This window comes from Spermophilus citellus (genome assembly GCF_964194105.1).
Source record: "Spermophilus citellus genome assembly, chromosome: 2".
In the NCBI taxonomy this organism is placed as follows: Eukaryota; Metazoa; Chordata; class Mammalia; order Rodentia; family Sciuridae; genus Spermophilus; species Spermophilus citellus.
In genome coordinates, this window is record NC_138183.1 from 18,293,970 (window position 1) to 18,315,415 (window position 21,446).

A 21,446-nucleotide genomic window follows, 5' to 3' on the forward strand; every position below is an offset into this window, starting at 1 on the left:
GATAGAGCAGCAGGAAAAGTAGCAGCAAATGTGGTCCCAAGGCAAGATCTGGGAAACTGGTGGGATGTGGAGGGATCTTATGACCTCAAGCCTCAAGCAGGGGGCTGGTATAATACCTTGACTTTGCAGTCCTTAAGCCATTTCCAGCTTGACCTCGAACCCTTGAGTTGGGGTAAAATCCCCATGGCAGCAGAATAATTGGGTGGGGGGCTTTGCATACCTTGGAATCTTTACCTTTTCCTAGGCCCTAGTTCCCTAGAAGGTGGGTGATCACGGATCATTTCACTTCTAATCCCAAAGGACTGCACAATTGTGTATGCTGTACATATTCTGAGCCCCGGGATGTGAGCAATCTTGGCATCTCAGTACTTGGTCTTAGCAGTTTCTGTAACTCTCTTTCTCCCAAGGATAGTGTTGGCTAGGAGCTTGGGAAAGGAAAGATTGAGTTTGTTCCAGTCTCTTTCTGCTCAGTCTCCAGAGCTGTCCTCACACAGATGTTTGTATGGGTGTGTATGCATGCATGTGTTCTAACCACAGATATGCATACTCCTACATACAGAACATGTTTTTTGCTGTGGTCATGTGACAAATGGTTAGAATTTTAGGAGGCTCTGGGACTGCACACTGCATATGCCATCCATCTCAGATTTTGGGATGGGATTCCATTCCATCATTCAACATGGCGAGACTTGGTTCATTTGCCCCACTCTGAGTCCTTCCTTGGTGAAATTAAAGGCAGACCGGTTGGGTGCTAAGGATCCCTGGTGTGGAGAGGCCATTCCATTGAGCAGCGGACTGTGAAATCAATACCAAAGGGATGTAGGTCTTGGCGTTGGGAATTCTTTGAAAACTCCTGTCCTTTCTTAGCCGTGACTGTATCCCCGAAGATCTTTCCGGCTGTGTTCTTGGGCCTCAGGGTCCCGACAAGCACAGTCACCTTGTAGGTCACAGGACATCGGGAAAGGGGTGACCTGCAGAGGGAAACAGAAAGGGAGTGAGTTAGGTGGTTAAGTCTAATGCAGTAATTATCAGAGAGGCAGCTCAGGGCATGAGGACCATCACAGAATTTGAGGAGAAGATTCAAAATCTGGACATGGTTCAGCTTCTTGCTAGCACTGCAATAACTTTTATCAGTAGCACCATGGTCATTATCATAGCAGGTCCCCTTTGCAGAGGTACTCGTTGTAACAGGCCATGTGCTGAACACTTTGCAGACAAGAAAATACTAATTTGCTTTTATAATTCTCTAAGAAAAACTCCAACAAAAAAAAAAATCACCCTTTCATTGATGAAGAAACTGAGGCTGAGAAAGGGACGGGCATTTGCCCAAAGTGATAAGAGATCTGTTACTTAAAGAAAGATAAGCTACTTCTCTCTGAGTGTCAGGTTACTATATTCAGAGTTGAGATGTAAGATCCACTGTCAACTAAAAGGGCTGAGTAAAATTATGTTGGAAAAATTGTAATACACTAATGCATTATCCCAACATTGTTTAATATAGTTGTACAGTGGGATACCTAATATGTAGAACTCTTGATGATCAAGGGAAATAAAGGGTGTGGAACTGTAGTTTAAGAAAACATAATTAGCCGGTACAGTGACGCACACCTGTAATTCCAGCAGTTCAGGAGGCTGAGGCAGGAGGATTGCAAATTGCAAGCCAGCCTCAGCAACTTGGTGAGGCCTCAAGCAATTTATTGAGACCCTGTCTCAAAATAAAAAAAATTAAAAAATGGGCTGGGGATATGGCTTAGTGGTAAAGTGGTAATCTGTGGTTAAAAAAAAAAAAAAAGAAAGAAAGAAAGAGAAAATGAAGAAAGCATCACTAATGCCTAATGCTCATATTGGTATTCTGGGCCTAGGCTGAAATCCTGAACAGGAAATAATTCACATGTGGGTTTTGAACAAATTTTATTTTAAGGACCTCTGAAGCAGGCTTTAGCATGAGAAAAAGTGAAAGGCCCCTGTTCTGGTTCCTAGTCCATCCTTTATGTGCTCTGTGACCTTGGGCCGGCTTGCCTTCCTAGAAACTGAAAGGAAGAGCCCAACAGAGACAGTGTCTTCCCATCCAGCACACGATCCATCTTTCCAAAGCGAGCAGTGCAGTCCCTGCTGGAGTCTCAGCCTGAACTAACGCAAGTCGATTTCACCTCATTGCATCATAACATTTGCTTATAACTTTCCCCAGAGGGTCCCCATCTGCGCAGATGGATTTAATGACCTCATTCGCCTCCTGCCTGGGCAGGGTCTCCAAGTGCTCACAGTCTCTGAGAGCATCTTTGTTTCCCTCCCTCGTTCTCAGTGTACTTACTTATGGGCTCGTTCTCTATAGCCAGCTCTTTTTTTTTTTTTTTTTAAATCTTTCTCTTTGCCCTTCCTGATTCTCTCTCATTCTTCCTTCCCTCCACATCCTCTTGGCTCCCAACCTCTCTCCATCCTAAAACTTTTGCAATAATTTGAAACATCGGGCTGAATATCAGTAAGATTTCGATCTACAGCACGGCATTCTCATCTATAAAGTTGTGACCTTGGGCATGGGATAATTCTCTGAGGCTCAGTAAATGCATTCATTAGACAGGAATAATGAAGGTATACACACATACCTCCCAACACCATGATGAGGGATAAGCAAAATAACGCACAAAACACACTTAATATAGCACTTAACATATGCCAAGCACTCAAATATACATATGTGTAATGTATACAAATATACATTTACATACAATCTCTCTCTTTCTCTCTCTCTCTCTCTCTCTCTCTCTCTCTCTTCTCTCTCTCTCTCTCTCCTTCTCTCTCTCTCCTTCTCTCTCCCAGATCTATCCTCCCACAGACTTTTTGGCTACTGTGGCAGGGACCAAGTCTTATTCGTTCTTGTTTTTTTTTTTTTATTTTATTTTTTAAAGAGAGAGTGAGAGAGGAGAGAGAGTGAGAGAATTTTTTTTTTAATATTTATTTTTTAGTTCTCGGCGGACACAACATCTTTGTTGGTATGTGGTGCTAAGGATCAAACCCGGGCCGCACGCATGCCAGGCGAGTGCGCTACCGCTTGAGCCACATCCCCAGCCCCTTCGTTCTTGTTTTCTCAGAGCCTAAGCCACAGAGTGAATGGATTTTCATTTCTTTCTCCCTCCCTTCTTTCTTTGTACTTATGTCTGAGCCATCTCTTTGCTTCTCTTTTATTATTAAAGTAATATGTGCTTGATTCTCTTTTCTCACAATTCCCTATTCAGGAGATTGACCTTCCTACTTCCGTAACTTATGGAATTAATCTAGAGAACCCCATCTAGAATCTAGAATGTTCTTCCACAACTTCTAGAATCATTTCCCCACAACCTCTTAACTTTCAAGACGAGCACAAGAGATATTAGAGCTGGAAGAGACAGAGAAAACTCTCCATGTCCAAGTGGGGAAACCAAGGGCAGGGTCACCTCAAATTCCAATGACTGAGCTTAGCATATGGAGAGTACCACCCTAGCGGCCCACAGGCCTGAACTGAAATCCATTTGCCTCACACTTGCTGAGCGATTTGGGGAGAATTCCTTCACTGCCATGACTGTGAATTTCTACATTTATAAAAGGGTGATTTTTTAAAAAAAGTACCATATGTCATGTAGTAGTGAGGATAAAACAAGAAGAAACATGCAGAAGCCCCAGCACATGGCCCAACACATAGGAAGATGCTCAACTCCAGATCCATTAGTGCAGAATCAAATTTCTCACAACTCATATTTCACTATCATCTCTGCCTACCGTCCCTCTTTCATCTCGCACCTCCACCATGTGCACAATGTCTTTGTCCTCAACTCACCCATCCCTTTTTCCATCCCCTTCTCCTGCCCTTGCTCGCATTCTACCATTAGAATGATCCAGTTACCTCTAATGTCTTCCCTGAAACTCTTCCCTATTGAGCTGCAGTACCCATTAGGGACACCATCACATCTGCATCTCACACAGGCACAGGTTCAACAAATTCTGCCTCTTATAATAAAACCCAAAGTCTTTACCACAAGTTCAAGGCCTCGCGTCAACTGATCTCTATAGAATTTTCACACCTCACCCGGTTCTTTTCCCCCCTCACTCCCTGGGCTTTATTATTTATTAATAGGTTTCTCAAATACTCCCAATGTTTTCTTACTATGAAGTCTTTAGCCATTTGCACTCTTCTGCCATGACCGGCTCCTTATTCCTCTTATCTCGAACATCTCACTGGTTTGGCCAAAGATGGCACCACAGCCTTCATACTAAATCTTCGCACCCTATCTTTACACTGTTCTTGTACTAAGTGACTTCTTCACTGTGTGCCAGCTCAGACTGGACAGGGGCCAGGGCTACTGTAGAAGTCAATCTACCATAAAATTTCATTCAGTGGACCCACTGAGGTAAGATCAAATGAATGCACAAACATTCAGTCAAATGTTAAGGAGGCTCTGTTCTTGTACTCACTTGCTGTAGAACTCAGTATAAGTTATTTCTCTTCTCTGGGCTTCAGTTTCCCTATGTGTATAACAAGAATTTACTTCGGGGCTTCTAACTTTCCAACTGGCTAAAAATCCTTCTCAGTTTGAGAAAGGTAGAAGGCCAATCCCAGGCCAGAAAGGAATTAAAAATACGGACTTTTCCTGTAAACCGTGTCTTTTCTACTCCTGTTTCTGCCTTTCCCAGTTCCATTAGCTTCTTCCAAATCCTTGGTGGATAAGGCCTCGCTGCCATTGAGTTCCTTGGGCTGCTCTGGTCATCTGGCTGTACTGGAGTGGTGCCACCTTTCTCTTCCCTTTGCCCATTAGCCCAGGAAGTTTTAGCCTTTTCCCAAAGAAACCCAATATAGAATATGATAAAATCTAAAGGATTTGGCCTCAGAATGCAGATCCAGAGTCTCTTTGTCTATACCACATGCTTTAAGTGGAGCTGTATTTACTGAGCAAAGTTTGGAATTCATTTGTAGGCTCCACGTAGGGATGGTGTGACTTTCACTAGTCCCTGGAACCCTGTATGCCTCAGTCTCCCTATCTGTAAGACAGAGGTCTCCATGAAGATCTCCACATGTTCTGTTAAGAAATCACTGAAATCATGTCACCTCCAGCTCTCAGAGTGTCCCATGTGGAGGAAATGCACAGTGCCTGGTTCCTTCTCCTTGCTTGTTCACAGACTGGCTTGGTCTCCCTTGTCACAAGGTTGGTCACTAATCAAGGGTCTGAGGTTTCAAGGAGAAGGGTGGAGGCGTCCTGGTATTCCTAGGTTGGTCAGAAAGAGACTGCAGGAAGCCTGTTTGTGCAGGTCAAGCAGCAAACACAACTGTGCAAACAAACTAGCAATCGCCAGGGCTTTCCGCAGGCCAAATGATTTCTGCATGCCAGCTCATTGATGGCACAATCTCACGATTAGCAACACATGGAATTTGGGGGCTTCAGAATGTTCTTCCAACTTGCCTTGAGTCTCAGCACCAGTTGGTAAGTTGATGGTGCAGGATTCTAAACCCCATTTCAATAACACAACTTTTCAGCACGTGAGAGTAAAAAGAGGACATTTTCCTCACCACCTGGCAGAGTTGGCTGCTGTTTCTGTCTAAATGGCCCACAGCCTTTCTCCCTTATGATGTGCCTGGCACTGGACTAAGCTCAATGTGCATCATCTCTCTCACCCTTCCCAGCAACCCCAATAAGGCCACTATCCTCACTGTCCTCATTTGACATCTTAGAGGAAACCAAGATGCAAAAAGGTGAGTCGATGGGCTGGCAGGTGGCCCAGGATCTGCCTCCATGTGTGTAATCACTCCTCTGTACCATCCCCCAAGAAGCAGGAAGAGCAGGAGTCAGGATCTTCTCTCCACAGAGAAAGAAACGAGGCATAAGAAGAAGCATCACATCCTGCTAAAGTCAGAGTTTAGAGCCTGATTCCCAGATTCTCTGACTCCCCAAACAGCTTCCCAACTACTCCTACGGATGGCCTCCCACAATAACTTACCACACAGAGCCTGAACTCCACTGTGACTAGTTTACATTTGGAGATTCCCAGCACTATGTGGCCAGGCTGTCCCATAAATGGCTTGGCCACCCACTCTGGGCTCTGTTAACAAGCCTGGATCAGTGACTCAAAGTCAGAGTCTGTCCTGTTTTCCTCTGGGCTAGAGATGGTGTGCAGGCACATGGGTTTCTCCCTTGGGGTGAGTTGTCCAGGTTAACACCTCCCTGCGTGTGTGTGAGTGGTTCAGGAATGCAGCTCAGGCAAATGCACCACAAAGCTGACTGCAGATCTTGTCTGGCACTTGGAAACAGGCAGGGGCTAGATTCTGACTCAGATGCAACAGGGAGGTACCAAGCAGAGAATGGCGTGTGCATTCTGGGAAACAAGAGGCATCCTGTGCTGATGGCTGAAGAGCTTTGGTTCTGCCACCAGCTGGCTGTGGCCCCTTGGGTAAATCACCTCAACTGCCTACATCTCAGGCCCTCCACAACATACATGGAAAGACTTAATGAAGCCAAGTAGACAAAGGCATGATGTGAAGGTGAGGACTGTCTGTGAGCTTCTTGGGGGTAGGTTGGATATGGTGCCTGGCTTAGGGCATGGTGCAATGGGCAAGTCCAGTGGCTTGTCTGCCTCTGGGAAAACTGTTCATGTGGATGAATGGAGGATAAAGTGGAGCAACACATGGGTAAAGATGAGAAAAGCGGCCTCCGTGAGATGGAGACAGGTTTGAGTCCTTGCCTTTTTGTTGACTTAGTATATGCTACCCTATAAGTTACTTCCCTTTCTAGGCTCTAGTTTCTCTGTCAGTAAAATGGAGGTAACAACAGTGCTATCATATAGAGTTATTCTGCAAAAAAGTATAAAATTCACCGAAAGCACTCAGAACAGTGTATGCCATAAAATATATATCCAACAAATGCAATGATGGTGGTGGTAATGGTGGTGGTGGTGGTGGTGGAAGTCCTGGTGATGATGATGGCGTTGTTGCCAGTGGGGTCATGATGGTGGTGGTACTGGTTATATTAATAATGGTGATGGTGATGATGACTTTTTCAAGACAACAGGGTAGATTCTTTCACAGGATAAAGCTAACGATGGATGTCTCCTTCATACACATAAAAGTTATATAGAGCTATACCCTAAAAGGGATGGAACCATAGCACTTCTAAAGTCAGTAATTGTTGTACAGGGAGGAGTTTGTGTAGTTCGCTGAACTATCTGCCTGTTACCTTCCACTAATCCTCCAAGTTGAGCAAATCTACTTTCTTTCCCAGAAAGTCTTCTGGGATCCCCTAGACTGATTCTGTGCTTAGTGAAATACTCTGTGAATGTCCCTATTGTCTTTTGGAGAAAGTGCAGACTCCCTAGTTAAAGTATAAAAACCCTTGATTGCTCTTCAAGGCTCATCTCTGACCCCTTCCCCTGTGTCCCATGCTCTAGTCATTCTTGGGGCTAATATTTTGGGGGCTGATACCTGGGCTTGGGCACAGACTATGCTCTTTGCCAGAAACACTCTTTTTCCTCACACCCCTTCTTTACTCCTCCCCTACTCTCTTCACTTGGATATGAACTTTTGCAGATCATGTCTTACTTTGGTGTTGCTTTGTTGACCTGCCTCATCTGCTGTGTTTCCATTAGCACTTACTACACTCTATGTACAGCCGCTCAGCCACAATGTAAACTCAGCATAGCTGGGACCAGACCACAGCCTACACAGCAATGAGCACAGATCAGGGAATGTCTCACTTCACCTCACTCAACATGGGTTTATTTATGGGCACTGATCACCTACCTACAGGACAGGAAATAGTGACGCACTCCGAAACTTGGAATACCTCAGTGAGCAAAAGAGATGTACTTTCTTGTCCTCATGAAAATTTCATTCTAGCAATAATAGAGATAGGAATTGTCTGATCATAGGTAAAAAATATATTTTAACTTGGCCTTATGAAGGAATCTAACTCTTGTCTCAAAAAGTTATTATCAACCTTGACATTATCGACACCATCACCACCCCCATCATTACCACATCATCAGCATGGTGTTAAGGAAAGAAGAAAAAAAGTAGAACCCAGGACACATAGGTGTGGAGATGCTAGGGGGTGCTGTGGGGTGTGTGGTTAGGGTGGGGCTCATTGAGAACATAACACTTAGCAAAGACTTAGAAGAGGTGAGGAAGTGAGTCATGAATGGAGAAGAGTATTCTCAGCCAAGCGACTAGCCAATGACAGAGACTGCAGGGTAGAGGGATGCCTGACAGTGCCAGGGGCAGCAGCATTCAGAGCACTGGAGTTGAGCAATGTGGTATGAGGGCAGAGAGGTCATGGGGTGGGCAGGACTGGTGTTTTTCTGAGTGGGGAGGCCCTGCATGGCTCTGCACAGGGGTGTGATATGATCTGATTTGATTTAGAAGGACTATTCTGGCTGTTGGATCAAAAACAGAGATTATTGTGCATCTCCACCTCTAGCCCTTTGTCAATGTGGGCCATGGTCCACACAGCTAGGAAGGCTGCTCTCCATCTCATGATCTGGATTATCTTCCCACATCTAACAGAATCACTAGGCTCCTTAGGCCAGTATGCTAGACATTGGATATATTGTCTCTTCCTAATAAATCGCGTTCTCACTTAGGTAGGGTTCCCAGATTTGGCAAGTTAGCATAGCAGTCTTATAGTTTATGTGATCAATTGGGTGTACCATTCTGTGCTGAGATGTGCTGTTGGGATTATTTTTTCTTCTCTGTAGTCTCAGTTCCAAGTAGCCTTCAATTCCTCCCTCACTGATCACCTCACCCAAAAACCATATAAAGAATCCTTAACCATGAATTTAATTCAAATGTTATAAGAACCCAAGGCGACTTGGGTCTTTTTACAGTCACAGAGCTAAAAAATTACAGGACTAGGACTGTACCCCAATACCCTAGACATCTTTTGGAATCAGTCCTTTAGCAGCCATCAGCCACATGACATAACAAGTGTTCTAGGCCACCACACCTTAGAAAGGTAAGTTGACTTTGTTAAGGACATTTCCCCTTCCTCCTTCACAATACCAACATTTGCTTACTTAGCAAACATCACAAACTGATTTTTGTTTTTGGTATGAAGAAATGTCATTGGAACAACCATTACAAAAATCGGCTCTGTTTTTGAGACTCCAACAAAAAATAATAAACCGGCATTCTAAGAATCTAAGTGCTGCCTCTTCCTGTCTGCCTTGCACTGCAGGCAGGTGTCTGGGTGGGAAATTGGACACCCCTGCCAGACGGGGTTTCCTGCACTGCCTTGCTCCTGTCTGCCAGCAGGGCCCCATGGCTCTACAAGGCGGATATGGAGAACAGCTGGTGTCTGCACAGACAAACAGGGCAGGAAGAATGGCAGGAGCCAACAGACATCATGCTGGGCCAAGTAACAGGGAGGCTCCAGCCCTGGGGACCAGGAAGAGACTTAGGAAGAAAGCTGGCAAGAAGGAAGTCTAGGAGAAGGTGCTGAGAGCTTGACCCTGGCCTAGAGTTCCTACCAACACTCTGTTCCAGGAAGTCTGTCATTCAAGAAGCTCACCTACCAGGGGGGGAAAGCAAGATGCTCAAATAAGATGCAAGCTCACTGCAGCAAGACATTCAGACAAATTAGGGGCTGGGGCTATGTGGTTTAAACACTCTGGATTTGCATCTCAGCTCCATTTTTTACTGGGTGGGTGGCCTTAGCTCTTCTAAGAGAGTTTCATCATCTATAAAAGAAGGATAAAAGGACAACAGCTACAACAGAGCTACTGTGCTGATGAAATGAAATGAAAATCCAGTTAACACTGCCGGCAAGGAGTGAGCTTTCAATAAATACTAGCTATTATGACTTGTTTGGAGTTAGGAAATCCCACACATAGCTCTGTCACTTTGTACAAATGATTCCACCTCTCTGAGTCTCAATGTTTCTAACATGCCAGACTGTTCCGGAGTCTAGATGAGACAGTGTGCACACATATCTAGCAAATCAGCACACACCGCTCCACTAATGGAATGTGTGTCATTTAGGAGAGTGCGGGAAGTCTATCTGCCCTGTGGGTGAGTTTCTGAGGGCAAGCCTGGATGCTCAGAGGAAGGGAGTTTCCTGTGGTATAAGGTTAGGGCCCAGGGGACAAGCAGAAGTTAAATAGGAACAACAGGTAAGGGCAGAAGAATGAGAAGGAAGTACTTCTCATCCCCCACAAGTCTTCCTATTATGTGAAAGCTGGAAAGAGAAACTAGAACATTCTCCTGCCCTGTGGACACCCAGGGGAAGCTCCTGTGGGGCTGTCTGGATGACATGGATGACCGCCAAGGAAGGAGCCTCTTCTACCTCCACCCTTTCTTTGCTTCTGGGAAAAGCTGCTTTACTCTTTGTCATGGGGAGGGAACCCACATCCACATTCCCTGGCAGTCTGGGTTCACGGTGAAACGTCTCTAGCCAGGACTGGAGGGGCCATGCCCAGGTGCACTAGAGACAAAGTCCTATTCACATGTACTTTCTACTTCTGAGACTCAGCCTATGCAGCAGAAAGAGCAGGACTCATGAGTTGGAAAACACTGGATTCAAATTTTGGTATTCACCATTCACTACTTGGGGAAGTCCCATAAGTAGTCTGAGCCCAAATTTGTCCACCGTGAAAATAATAATATTGATCTGTCAGGGTTGGTGGAAGGATTAAAGAAGATAATGGAGGCCAAGTGTCCAGAAGTGGCTGACATATATGGCAGTCCACATAGTATTTGTTGTTATTGATTTTCTCTGCCTATTATCACCTCAAAACCAGTCTCCTGCAGGGAGTAGCTGGGTCCAAGAAAAAAGGAGAAAAAAATTGAGAAGTTGGAGTGTATGTAGAAGTTACACTGGGAAATTTAAATTATGGGAAGTGTTATTTTGAGATTCCTTTCTTCTTGAGGACTCAATTGTCCAGAATCTTGAACCTGAGGAGCCCTATACACCTTGGGCAACTGGAATGTCTAGGACAGAGTTGACTCTGCCACAAGAGAGCCTTAAATCTAAGACATACTTCACATGCAGCTCTAACAGGCTCTCTCCTGCTGCCCCCACACTGTGTTCACCTTCACGTGAAAATCTCCTACTCCTTCAGGTCCCAATGTACATGTCACTTCATTGGGAAGCTTTCTCTGTCCTTGACACTCTTCTCCCTAAAGTCCTGCCCTTCTTCTTCATTGCCTCTCCCACAAAAGAGACTGAATGCGTAGTCATATAGCTTGTTGCTTCATATCAGGCTCCCTTGTAGACAGTAAGTCTCCCAAGAGGAGCAGCCCTGTCTGCCTGGATCCTACCATGTGCACACAGCCTGACCCAAAGCTGGGCAAAAGATGCTCAGTGGACATTCAGCTCACTTGAGGAAGGAAGGCTAGCCATCTTCCTTCTGCTGTCTTGCCAGTGGAAAGGAAAAATATTTAAAGTGGAAGATGAGAAACTTTTAAGACAAAAATTTCAAACCACATTTATAATGAGGGGTCCTTTGAGAAGAGGTGGTACTGATCTCAGGACTCTGGAGCCTGAAATTGTTGCAACTGACCCCAGTTCAAGAGTCACAAATGGAGACAGGCCTTCTTAAAAAAAAATTATACACACACACACACACACACACACACACACATATATGCACACACATATTGAAACCAAAGTTACTATAAAAATTTGGAGTTTACACTTCAATCTCATGACTTCGTCTCCCTACTGTACACTCTGTAATAAAGAGTAAATATATTTAAGGATATCTCACCTAAAATAAACCCCAGTTTTAATTTTATTTTTATATTTTAGTACATAAGTGGCAGTAGTCAGGGGAATGAGAGAGCTGTTCTCTCATACTGATAGTGTAAGATAGCTTTAATTCCATAGAAACTTCTATGTAAAACAAACTTCATTTTCCATTCATTTTCAAAAACAGCCTACTCCAATAGAATGAAATAGAGATAACTATGGTATACATTCATTTGGAAAGAGGTATCAAGAACTATAAAAATGTTTACAACTTTTATCTGAGTCATTTCAATCCTAAGGATCAATTGTAAAGAAACAAGTATTTATGTGCAAAGATGTTTGTGAGTGCCATTATTTATAATTGTAAAAAACTGAAATAAGTGAAAAATTAAAAATAAAAGTGGAAGCAAATAAATTCCTGTAATCACCATCATATATGATAAACAATAATACAGAAAAAGTACAGTCAGAAAGTTCACACTAATATTATATAATTATATATAAGATTTGCTGTGCTAAGTCAATAAAACCAAATAAGACAAGATCCCAATCTATAAATGCAGTGATATATACATACACACATATATCTTCAAACTTAACAAAATACACAGAAAATACACCCAAAAGAAATACAAAATATGCCAAAAAGAAAACAGAGGCTATCTTTGGACTTTAGGACAATAAATGGATTCATTTTTTAAAAAATATTTTTTACTTGTCAATGGACCTTTATTATTTAATTTATTTATATGTGGTGCTGAGACTCGAACCCAGTGCCTCACATGTTAGGCAAGCGCTCTACAAGTGAGCCATGACTTCAGCCCCAGTAAATAAATTCTTTTGTTCTCTTCTTTCTGGACTTTCCAAAGGATAGAATATATACTGTTTCATAATCAGGAAAGACAATAAAATTTTTAATAGAAAGCAAATTTTATTTTCCTGTGCAAACAATGTATGCCTTCAGTATTCTATAAAACAATCAAAACCTTGGAGAAAAGGGTAAGCATCCTAAAATTCATTGCTACACAGGAATGAATGATCCTAGGGAACCCTAGCATCCTTTCTGTCAACCAGCAACAGTGCCCCCATTTGAGTGTGTCCTTATTCATCCCTGAATGTTACAGTCAGAGCATCTTTCTCGAAGGAACCAACTCTGAAGGATGTTGCATATAAAGGGACGTGGACTGGAAGCCAGGAGACTGGCTCTGGGTTTATTACTCAACTCTGCCACATTGCACAAATCATTCCTCCTCATGGGCCTCAGCGTACCACTAATAAAATAAGAAGTTTATGGCAGATAAACACAGAGAGAACTTCAGCCAAGACTGACTATGATTCTTGGCCTGACTTTTACAGGAAGATCGAGTGCAAATGATTGTTGAGATGGAAGGACTTTTCGGCTCACTTTATTTTGTGGTGCTGAGGATCGAACCCAGTGCCTCGTAAGCACTCTACCACTGTGCCACAACCACAGCCCTTCATCTCACTTTAAAGATGAGTGTAAATATAGAAAGAGTTTCCCATTAATTCATTCACCACATGCTTCTCAACTTGGGTTGGGTGAGTTTAGCACCCCTTAGCTCTTGGCTGGATCCTCAAACTCTGATGCCAGCTATAGACAGGAGGCAAACAGAGGTAGCCACTCTTCCATGAGTGTTTGATAAGCATCTTACTCAAATGCTCCAGTTTTACTGAATTGCTCCTGTGTGCATCCAAATAGCAAAGGAAGAAAATCATGACCAGTATCCCCCCTCTCCTCCACTCCCAATTCCACGGGTGGGAAAACAAAATGGGTGATAAAACGCTCCAAGGTCATGTGTCCTTATTGGGGATGCTCCATTTTCTCTCTCCTCCCAGACTTCAGCCACTGCTCCCTAATACATAAATTCTCTCTCTAGGATTTTGCATTCCAAAGTACATGTGAGGTAGAAATTACCATCCCCAAACACTCTTTCTTTGCCACCTCCCTACCCCTTCTCCTTACCCTTCAAGTTTAGGTATAGATACAGCTTTCTCTGCAGGGCCTGTCTAATGCCTCACCTGGGCCCTCATAGCAAATGCAATTACCTTTTCAAAGTACTTATTTATTGGCTTCCATAGCTGACTCTAAGCTCTCAGGACCACATCAGCCAAGGTCATCCAGGGCCCAGCACATGCTATTAGCCTAACTTTTGACTAAAGGAATAAAACATAAAACGAGACAAAGCTTGAAGACAGAGCGCTAACACAACCAGGACAATGGGTCACCCAGCATGTAGGAGTGACCCTGGCCAGCAAGCTGCAGAGGCGTGCAGGAGGAGGCTGCCCAGCACCCCACACTGGCCTACCTTTTTGGTCTTCACCGTGGAGGTGCAGCAATCCCCACCATCATAGTTGCAGAAGGCTCGGTTGTTGATGGCATCACAGTAATTGTCTCCCATGAAGGGCTACAGAGGAGGAGACAAACAGGAAGGAAACAAGGCTTCGTGATCAGCCCGGAGTGAGTGGAGGCTGTCCTCAGAGTCTCATGGAGGCCTCTATGGTCATTTCAGTCTCTAATCTTACAAACATCCAGTAAGCTTATCTGTCTTCAAATCCCAACACCCCCTTGGATAGTTAATCATTTTTTACTATTTATAAACACTGTTGTCTGCCATGTTTTTCTCCAAAGCAGTGTTGTCTTGCAGAGAAACATACTCTTGTGTGGTGGAGTATACCAAGCCATAGGAAAGATCACCGCCTCCTCTCTGACACAGAGGGCTCATTTTACTTGAAGAAATTAAGAAAGTTTGAGCTCACCTTCCCCACTTTTCCTGGTAGTGAGTCATTAAATATTTAATTCATAATAAAATATATGCAAATAAATTAGGAACCTGAATAAAAACAGCTCAGGAATCATAAATGTAAAACGTTAAGAACTCATAGGAATCAGGCACAATGATCTGTGCCTAAGGGTGGATTCCCCAACAGAGAAGTATAAAGAGACTCTGTTATGTGACTACCATAATGAGCCATGACGCCACATGTTTTAAGTGTTTTTTTTTTCTTTCTTTCAACAGTATGTGAGGTAGACATTACCATTCCCACTTTACAGATGGAGACCCTGAGACTCACAGTAAGAAAGAGACTTGGTCAAAAATCACACTGGCAGAAAAAGAGTAGTTATTTAATCTAATCTGGCTCCGTATCTTCTTCCTTTCATTCAATCACCACTCTAGAATATTCGAGATGGTACTGATTTACTTCTTTTCTTTTTTTCCCTCTGTGTTCTTTCAATCCTGTGATGCTTCAAAGATGAAGAAAAGATGATGGGGTCAAATCATGGCTGGTCTGAAGCCAGAGTCATCTTAGACGAAGTGTCCCTTTGATTCCCCTACCACCTCTATGTTCCCTATCCCAACACTTAGCACACCATATTTTGTGGCTGTTTATGCTTTTATAGCAGAAGCAAGTCTCTGAGCTCCTAAGAACATGAGCAATATCCAATTCATCTTTGTACCCCGGTCACCTAGAAAGCTTTGTGGCTAGGGATGGTTCTCTGATGCTCTGTGACTCACTGATGGGAAAGAAGATGCCATCACTTAGCTCAGCCCATCACGTTGCAGCATATCACCTATGATCTAGTGGTCTCTCCTTCCCATCTTGACAGCTCAGGGGAGCACCAAGCTCATAAGGAGTCCATCCCCTGTAGCATCCCTGGATTTTGCATCTCTGCTCCAAATTCTCATTCACAAAGCGTGGGCCCTAACTCAAGAGGCCAGAATCCCTTTCATTACATATTATTAGATTGTAAAAAATATCTTGGCAAGATGGAGTTAAGAATAAGTAAAGGCTGAGCTCAGGTGTGTAGTGTGCATGCCCGTGGCTGAGCCCAGCTGTGACTCTGCTGTGACTACCACGATGAGCACACGATTGCATTCATGTTAGAACAGAGGGGAACAAATGACAAGGGCTGAATCCTTTCCTCTGTGCCTCAGGAGGTCTGCATGTGGGCTCTGCTCCTTGCATTCTTCCTCATACAGTATATGGACAGGCTGATGAAGGACCAATGGTCTCCTTTTAGAATGAAAGGAACTGGCTTGGTAATGAGTAATCCAGAGAAGAGAAGGAGGAAAAAGAAAAAAAAAAATATATATATATATATATATATATATATATATATATATATATATACATATATAAATGAAAGTGGTTATTTTTCTTTTTAAATTTGGCTCCTGCAAAAAAATCTCCATTCTCATTACTAGCTACTTTCCCTATGTGGCCTTTCCTGCAGCTATCTGACTATCCATCCACATATCCATCCTTTATTCAACACTATTTATCAAATGCCTGCTATATACACATTGCACTAAGGAAAGTGACATAATAGCGAACATTTCTATCTCCTTCACCTCTAGACCTTACATTCTAGTGAAGAAGAAGTCTTTAATCAAATAATCACACATGTAATTGGCCAGTTTCTACTCTGATAAGAGATATGAAGGAGAAGTACATGATGCTATTAGAGTAACGCGTTTGATTTAGTCAGGGAGCTCAGTAAAGGTGTCCCTGAGGAAATGACATTTCAGTTGAGATGATAAAGATGAGTAGGAGTTAATTAGGTGGGGGTGGAGGATGGAGACTTTCTAGAGACAAGGAACAGCATGAGAGAGTCTCTGCTGCTTAGAAATTTCTCCCATCACTGGTTTTACTCCTGTTGCTATTTTACATGAGGAAAACAACCTGTCCTTCAAGATCTAGTGCAAATATTGCTCCTCCAAAATGCCTTCCCTAAATCACCCCCTGGGTGCTCTGTGCTTCAACAGCTTCTTGTCCTTGCTTTGGTTAGAGTCTTGGTATATCGTGTTAGAATTCTCTCTTTAATCACCTATTTTATTCACTGTGAGTCTTTCTCTAATTGTTTATTTTATTTACAAGGAATAAGAGTCATCCATTTTTGTCCCCCAGATTTCCTAGCAAAATGGTAATTTGAACAAAACTTTTATCAAATAAATGTTCAGTGAATGTTTACTTAATAAAATGATGGATGAATGGATGGATGAAGGACAGGAAAATATCACAGGTGAGTGATAGTTACTATTTTCATTAGAATAAAACCATTGTATTTCCAGAACTTGGACTAGTGACTAGCATATAATAGGCACTCAGTGAAACTTTGATGGACAAGCAAGGGATCAACTCTGAACACAACCAGGAGCAGAGGAGAAGGGGCTCAGCGCTCCCCCCAAACACTTTCTCTATCTTGGCTATCTCAAGAGACACTCAAAGCTTGATGATTCCTCCCTGCTCTCAGGATTTATTCCTCTTCTAAGCATACTTTCAGCCCTTAATAAGACACAAACTATTAACTCTTAGCCAAGGAGGAAAGGAGAAGATCAGGGGCACCTGCAAGGGCGAAAGTGATAAGCATCACTGTCAGGGCTCGGAGCCTGACAGGTAAGGGTCTCTGGGGCCTCACTGCTGAGTCAAAGGAGGGATCGAATTCTGCTGTCACACTGGTTGCCCAGACTGCCGACTCAGCAGAAGGGGTGCCCAGGTAACTGAAGCTGCCTTTTCCAAAAATGCTGGGCTGATCCAGAGAGATGGAGGAAAGCAACAGCCGCAAGGTTTTGGTTTTGCCATTTCCTGGCTGAAGTTTGAAAGAGTGGGAGTTCTTCAATACTGCAATGTCAAGTGCCCTGAGAAGCTGCCACACCTCACAGAAAGAAGTGTGTAGCCAGACTGTCTTGTGAGACTTACAGATGGGGGAATGGCTCATGGCAGGGGGTAGCCTCATGGAAGAGAAAAGCAGCAGCCCAGAAGTCAGAGGCCTAGGCTCGCGCTTTGGCTCTGTAGCTCTCATGCTGTTCGAACCCAGACCAGTCCCTCCCCTCTCTGGCCTTCATATCCTAGTCTATACAAAAAGCAAGTAGAGCCAGATCACACTAAGATCCTTTCCAGTGTGGGAGATCCATCAAATTCTGGACCTGGCTTCTGCTTAAGCCACCATTTCCCCATCTTTAAAATCAAATTTTAGGTTTACACCATCTAGAAGAGCCTTTCTTATCCTGCCATTTTAAGAGTTCCATCAAGTGCATATTTTTCCATAGCACAATTTAGTCCCTTTCACCTGCATTTTCCTTGGTGAGCTCTAGGGAGACTCACAGAGATTGGACATCCTTCTGGAGGAGATTTTGAGCTTCTTTTCTACTTCCATTTGAGAGGAACCAAATGGGGGAAGAGTGACACATAGAAAGGTCTTTGGGTTTCATTAGCCCTCTCTGGAGGACACATCTGTATCCCAAGAACCTGCCACCTTCAAGCTTGCGACTGGCACACAGGTCCAGGTCTCCATAAGGCCAAGACTTAGGGAATTGGTCAACTGTGCACTCAAGGGTCTGAAAGGTTCTTCTATTTCAGCTCAATGGTTGTATCTAAGACATCCACATTACTTCCGTGGTTAAAGAATGAGTGAATACTAAGATGTGGGGCACAAGGAACTCATCTGCAAATACAGGTCATGAATAAAATGAAAATGAGAAAAAAACTGCCTCCTGTAGCTCTATAAAGGCTAAATGTGGTAATGATGATAAATTTCCTGGCATATTAGAGATGCTCAATCACTACTGCCTTCCTCCTTTCCTTTCTTACAGAACCAACATTATGCAGGCCACAGGCATTGGCAACAGAAAAGCCTGCCTTGGATTGCTAGCTTTGTTATCTATGACCTGTAAGCTTGAATATGTTTCTTCACGTCTCTGTGCCTCAACTGCAGCATCTGTAAAATGGGATTGCTAATCCCTGTAAGAAGTCTGCCCAATGGATATTCATGACCCTTTTTTGGCAAGGTAAATGGTAGCCATCATAAGCATAGCATAGCAACATTAGAATTATTTCTAGGTAGCTGAGGAGTATTTCCCTGAGACTTACCTCACAGCCTTTGACACAGTGAATCAGAGCAGGATGAGGATACCACTTGAGACCAGCAGTGCAGACAACTCTCTGCAGAGAGATGGAGACAGAGGTCAGAGGGGTTTGGGATTGGAGGCAGCCACCTCTTTGTTAGCACCACATTCAACCACTCCACCTCTCAGGCTTTCCAAGTCCTGACCTCACCCTATATTTACATGGAGAACTTGCCCAGGTACTTGTAATAACAGGAGCCATAAGATTAAAACAATATTTGCGTTCACCGTATGTGTCATGACTCTGTATTTCCCTGGCAGGAGCAATGGTTGTGGAGAAGCGGAATTGGGAGATGGAAACATGAAGAGAAAGGCCCTTCAGAAAATTCTTGACTGATCTTGGACCTATTGGTGTAGTTGGGGATAAGGTGGGAGAAGTAGAGTTTGGTGTTTGTGAGTGTGTGCAGATATCTACGTGTATGTGCATGTGTGTATGTGGCCACAGCAGGGAGATGAGAGCAAGGTGTGGAGCAGGGTGTCTCCAAGCAGGACCTGTGGACTGTTGTCATCAGAATTAAAAAGGCAAATTCCTTGAGTCTGTTATGTATCTAATGAATCTGAATCTCAGGGCCTAGACTCTTCATTTTCAAATCTAGCCTCTTTAATAATTCTGATGGTTTGAGAGCAAGTACTCTGGAGGATGAGCAAGCCAAACTCTGCTTGGAACCCCAGCAAAGCAGGGACCCTTCCTGTTGTCCTCATCACATGGATACAATTGGCTGAGGCTGCCTGAGCTTTTGTAACAGAATATTGTTCTTGCAGTTCCTCTTCATTAAAATACCCTTCCCCATCTGGGCACTTTAAGAATCTTTGGTATCTTTTAAATATCTCCCAAGACTTACTTCCTCTGTGGTGCATTTCCCAACCTGCTTAGGCAGCGCTTGTAGATATGCATATATGTACTTATTTATAGCCTCCCTTAATAATAATGATGATGATGGTGATGATGATAATGACAACTAAAATATACTGAGTGTATTTGTGGTGCTAATTACTTTATGCATTATCTTCTTTATTTCTTGCCACCCTGCTGTGAAGTGGGCATTAATCTTGTGTCACAGGAGAATAAATTCCCCAAGCTCCATAGTAGAGAAACCAAGGTTTGAAACAAGCAATTGTTCCAGAAATGATTTAAAACGGCTTACAGCATAAAATCCAACATGATGATATATTTTTAAAGTAAGTGAAAGAAGAATGATAAACAAAACTAGTAAGAGAAAATACTGTACAGAAAGGAACTATCATAAGAATCTTAAAAGCTCCTTTTCTACTCACTATAGATTCCCTGATTGCTAGATTATGATTATTTTCTTAAAAATGAAATTGTACAGGGCTGGGGTTGTGGCTCAGAGGTAGAGCACTCGCCTAGCATGTGTGAGGCACTGGGTTTGATCCTTAGCACATAAAAATAAAGATATCATGTCCACCTATAACTAAAAAATAAATATTAAAAAAATTGTACAATGAGAGGTAGTTGTGTCAGGGACCAACAACTGAGGTCTATATGGTCAGGGATCGCTCTCCTGGCTGAATGCCAATTGATTAATTTTAATTAAGAAATGAACAGTCATATGGGCCAGAATGTGGGGAATCCATGTGACCAGCCCATTCTCTCCCTGAAGGCAGACGTATATAGAAGCCAAAGTGTAATTAGGTTTCTTGGCAAGCTTGTGACAAAAGGAATCACATGACTCCAAGCTAGGAATGGGTTGGTGCCTTTCTGTTCTGCTCCACAGCATCACTGGCTCGTGTGTGAGATCTCCTATGCCTGGAACAGGGCCTGGCACACAGAGGAAGCCCAATAAATACTTAGGTTATGAAGGAATAGATCCATCTCAAAGTCGAGGCCATTTTACCAATGAAAAATAACATCCCCATTTGTTCTCTTATCTTACAGAGTCTTAGAACTCTCAGTGCCAGGCTAAGTGCTAATTTAGGGGGTTAACTTTGTGTAGACTGAATTAAATTAGAGATCTTGAACAAGGAGCTTCACTTGATGATGTGCCAATCTGTTTCTCGATGTGACATCTTCTATCTGGTTCCCTATTGACACCATCTACCATTTCCCAATACACACAAAAGGTAGTCTATGAGAAGACCAAAAGATCTTGAGTAGGGCAGGTGTAGTTGCAACTATAACTTGATATTCCTTTGTAAATTTCTAATAGGAGTCTTGGTTCTTCCATGTGTGAATGAGCACTGGAAATGTCAGAGGCTTATCATAATGATGCATTGAGATAAATGGTTAGAGAAATGGTTTCTCAGATCGATTCCTGAAATTTCATAAGGGTACGTTGAAGGCTTCAAACACTTCTTGACTCCCTCCAGGATCAGGCCTGGAGCACATATATATTTGAGCACATATATATTTAAGCAAATATATATTTGAGAATTGTGAATGGACTTCATATTCCTTCCTCCCTCTGCTTCCCAGCCATGGTACCAGAGTGGACAAATCACCTGCTTTCCTCCTCTGTGAAACCCTTTAGTGAAGTTTTTTCCTGATTCTGAATCTGCCACCAACCAAAATCCAGAGATGTTGGAAGGTGATTGTAAAGATTCAAGAGGTAGAAAACAGCAAGATGGGGACCCACTAGGGACTGGATCCCCATCCTTCCCCCTGTTTATCCAAGAGCTAATTGAATCCATCCGTCGGAATGTCACGATGTGGTTGTACAAGTTTCTGTCAATTGAGGTTTACCTGACGTGAGTTCAGAAAAAGGACTTTTATACTATCTGCGTGAGCCTATTTATCTTTCCAAGGCTTCTGGATTTTCCACTATTACTCAGGGCTGCTCGCCCCACCTGTCTGACTACA

The 21,446-nt window shown here is 43.2% G+C and overlaps 1 protein-coding gene across 1 annotated transcript in view; it reads right to left on the reverse strand.

The window, feature by feature from the left end:
• Positions 1 to 395: 395 nt before the first annotated feature.
• PAPPA (pappalysin 1) overlaps positions 396 to 21,446 on the reverse strand; it is a 241,998-nt gene continuing 220,947 nt past the window's right edge. Inside the window, exons 20-22 of the mRNA XM_081282172.1 lie at positions 18,594 to 18,665; positions 14,030 to 14,128; positions 396 to 971 (exon numbers count right to left, since the gene is read on the reverse strand). Of these exons, the coding sequence (XP_081138298.1) occupies positions 864 to 971; positions 14,030 to 14,128; positions 18,594 to 18,665 (279 nt within the window). The 3' untranslated portion in view covers positions 396 to 863. The remainder of the gene's footprint in view (positions 972 to 14,029; positions 14,129 to 18,593; positions 18,666 to 21,446) is intronic.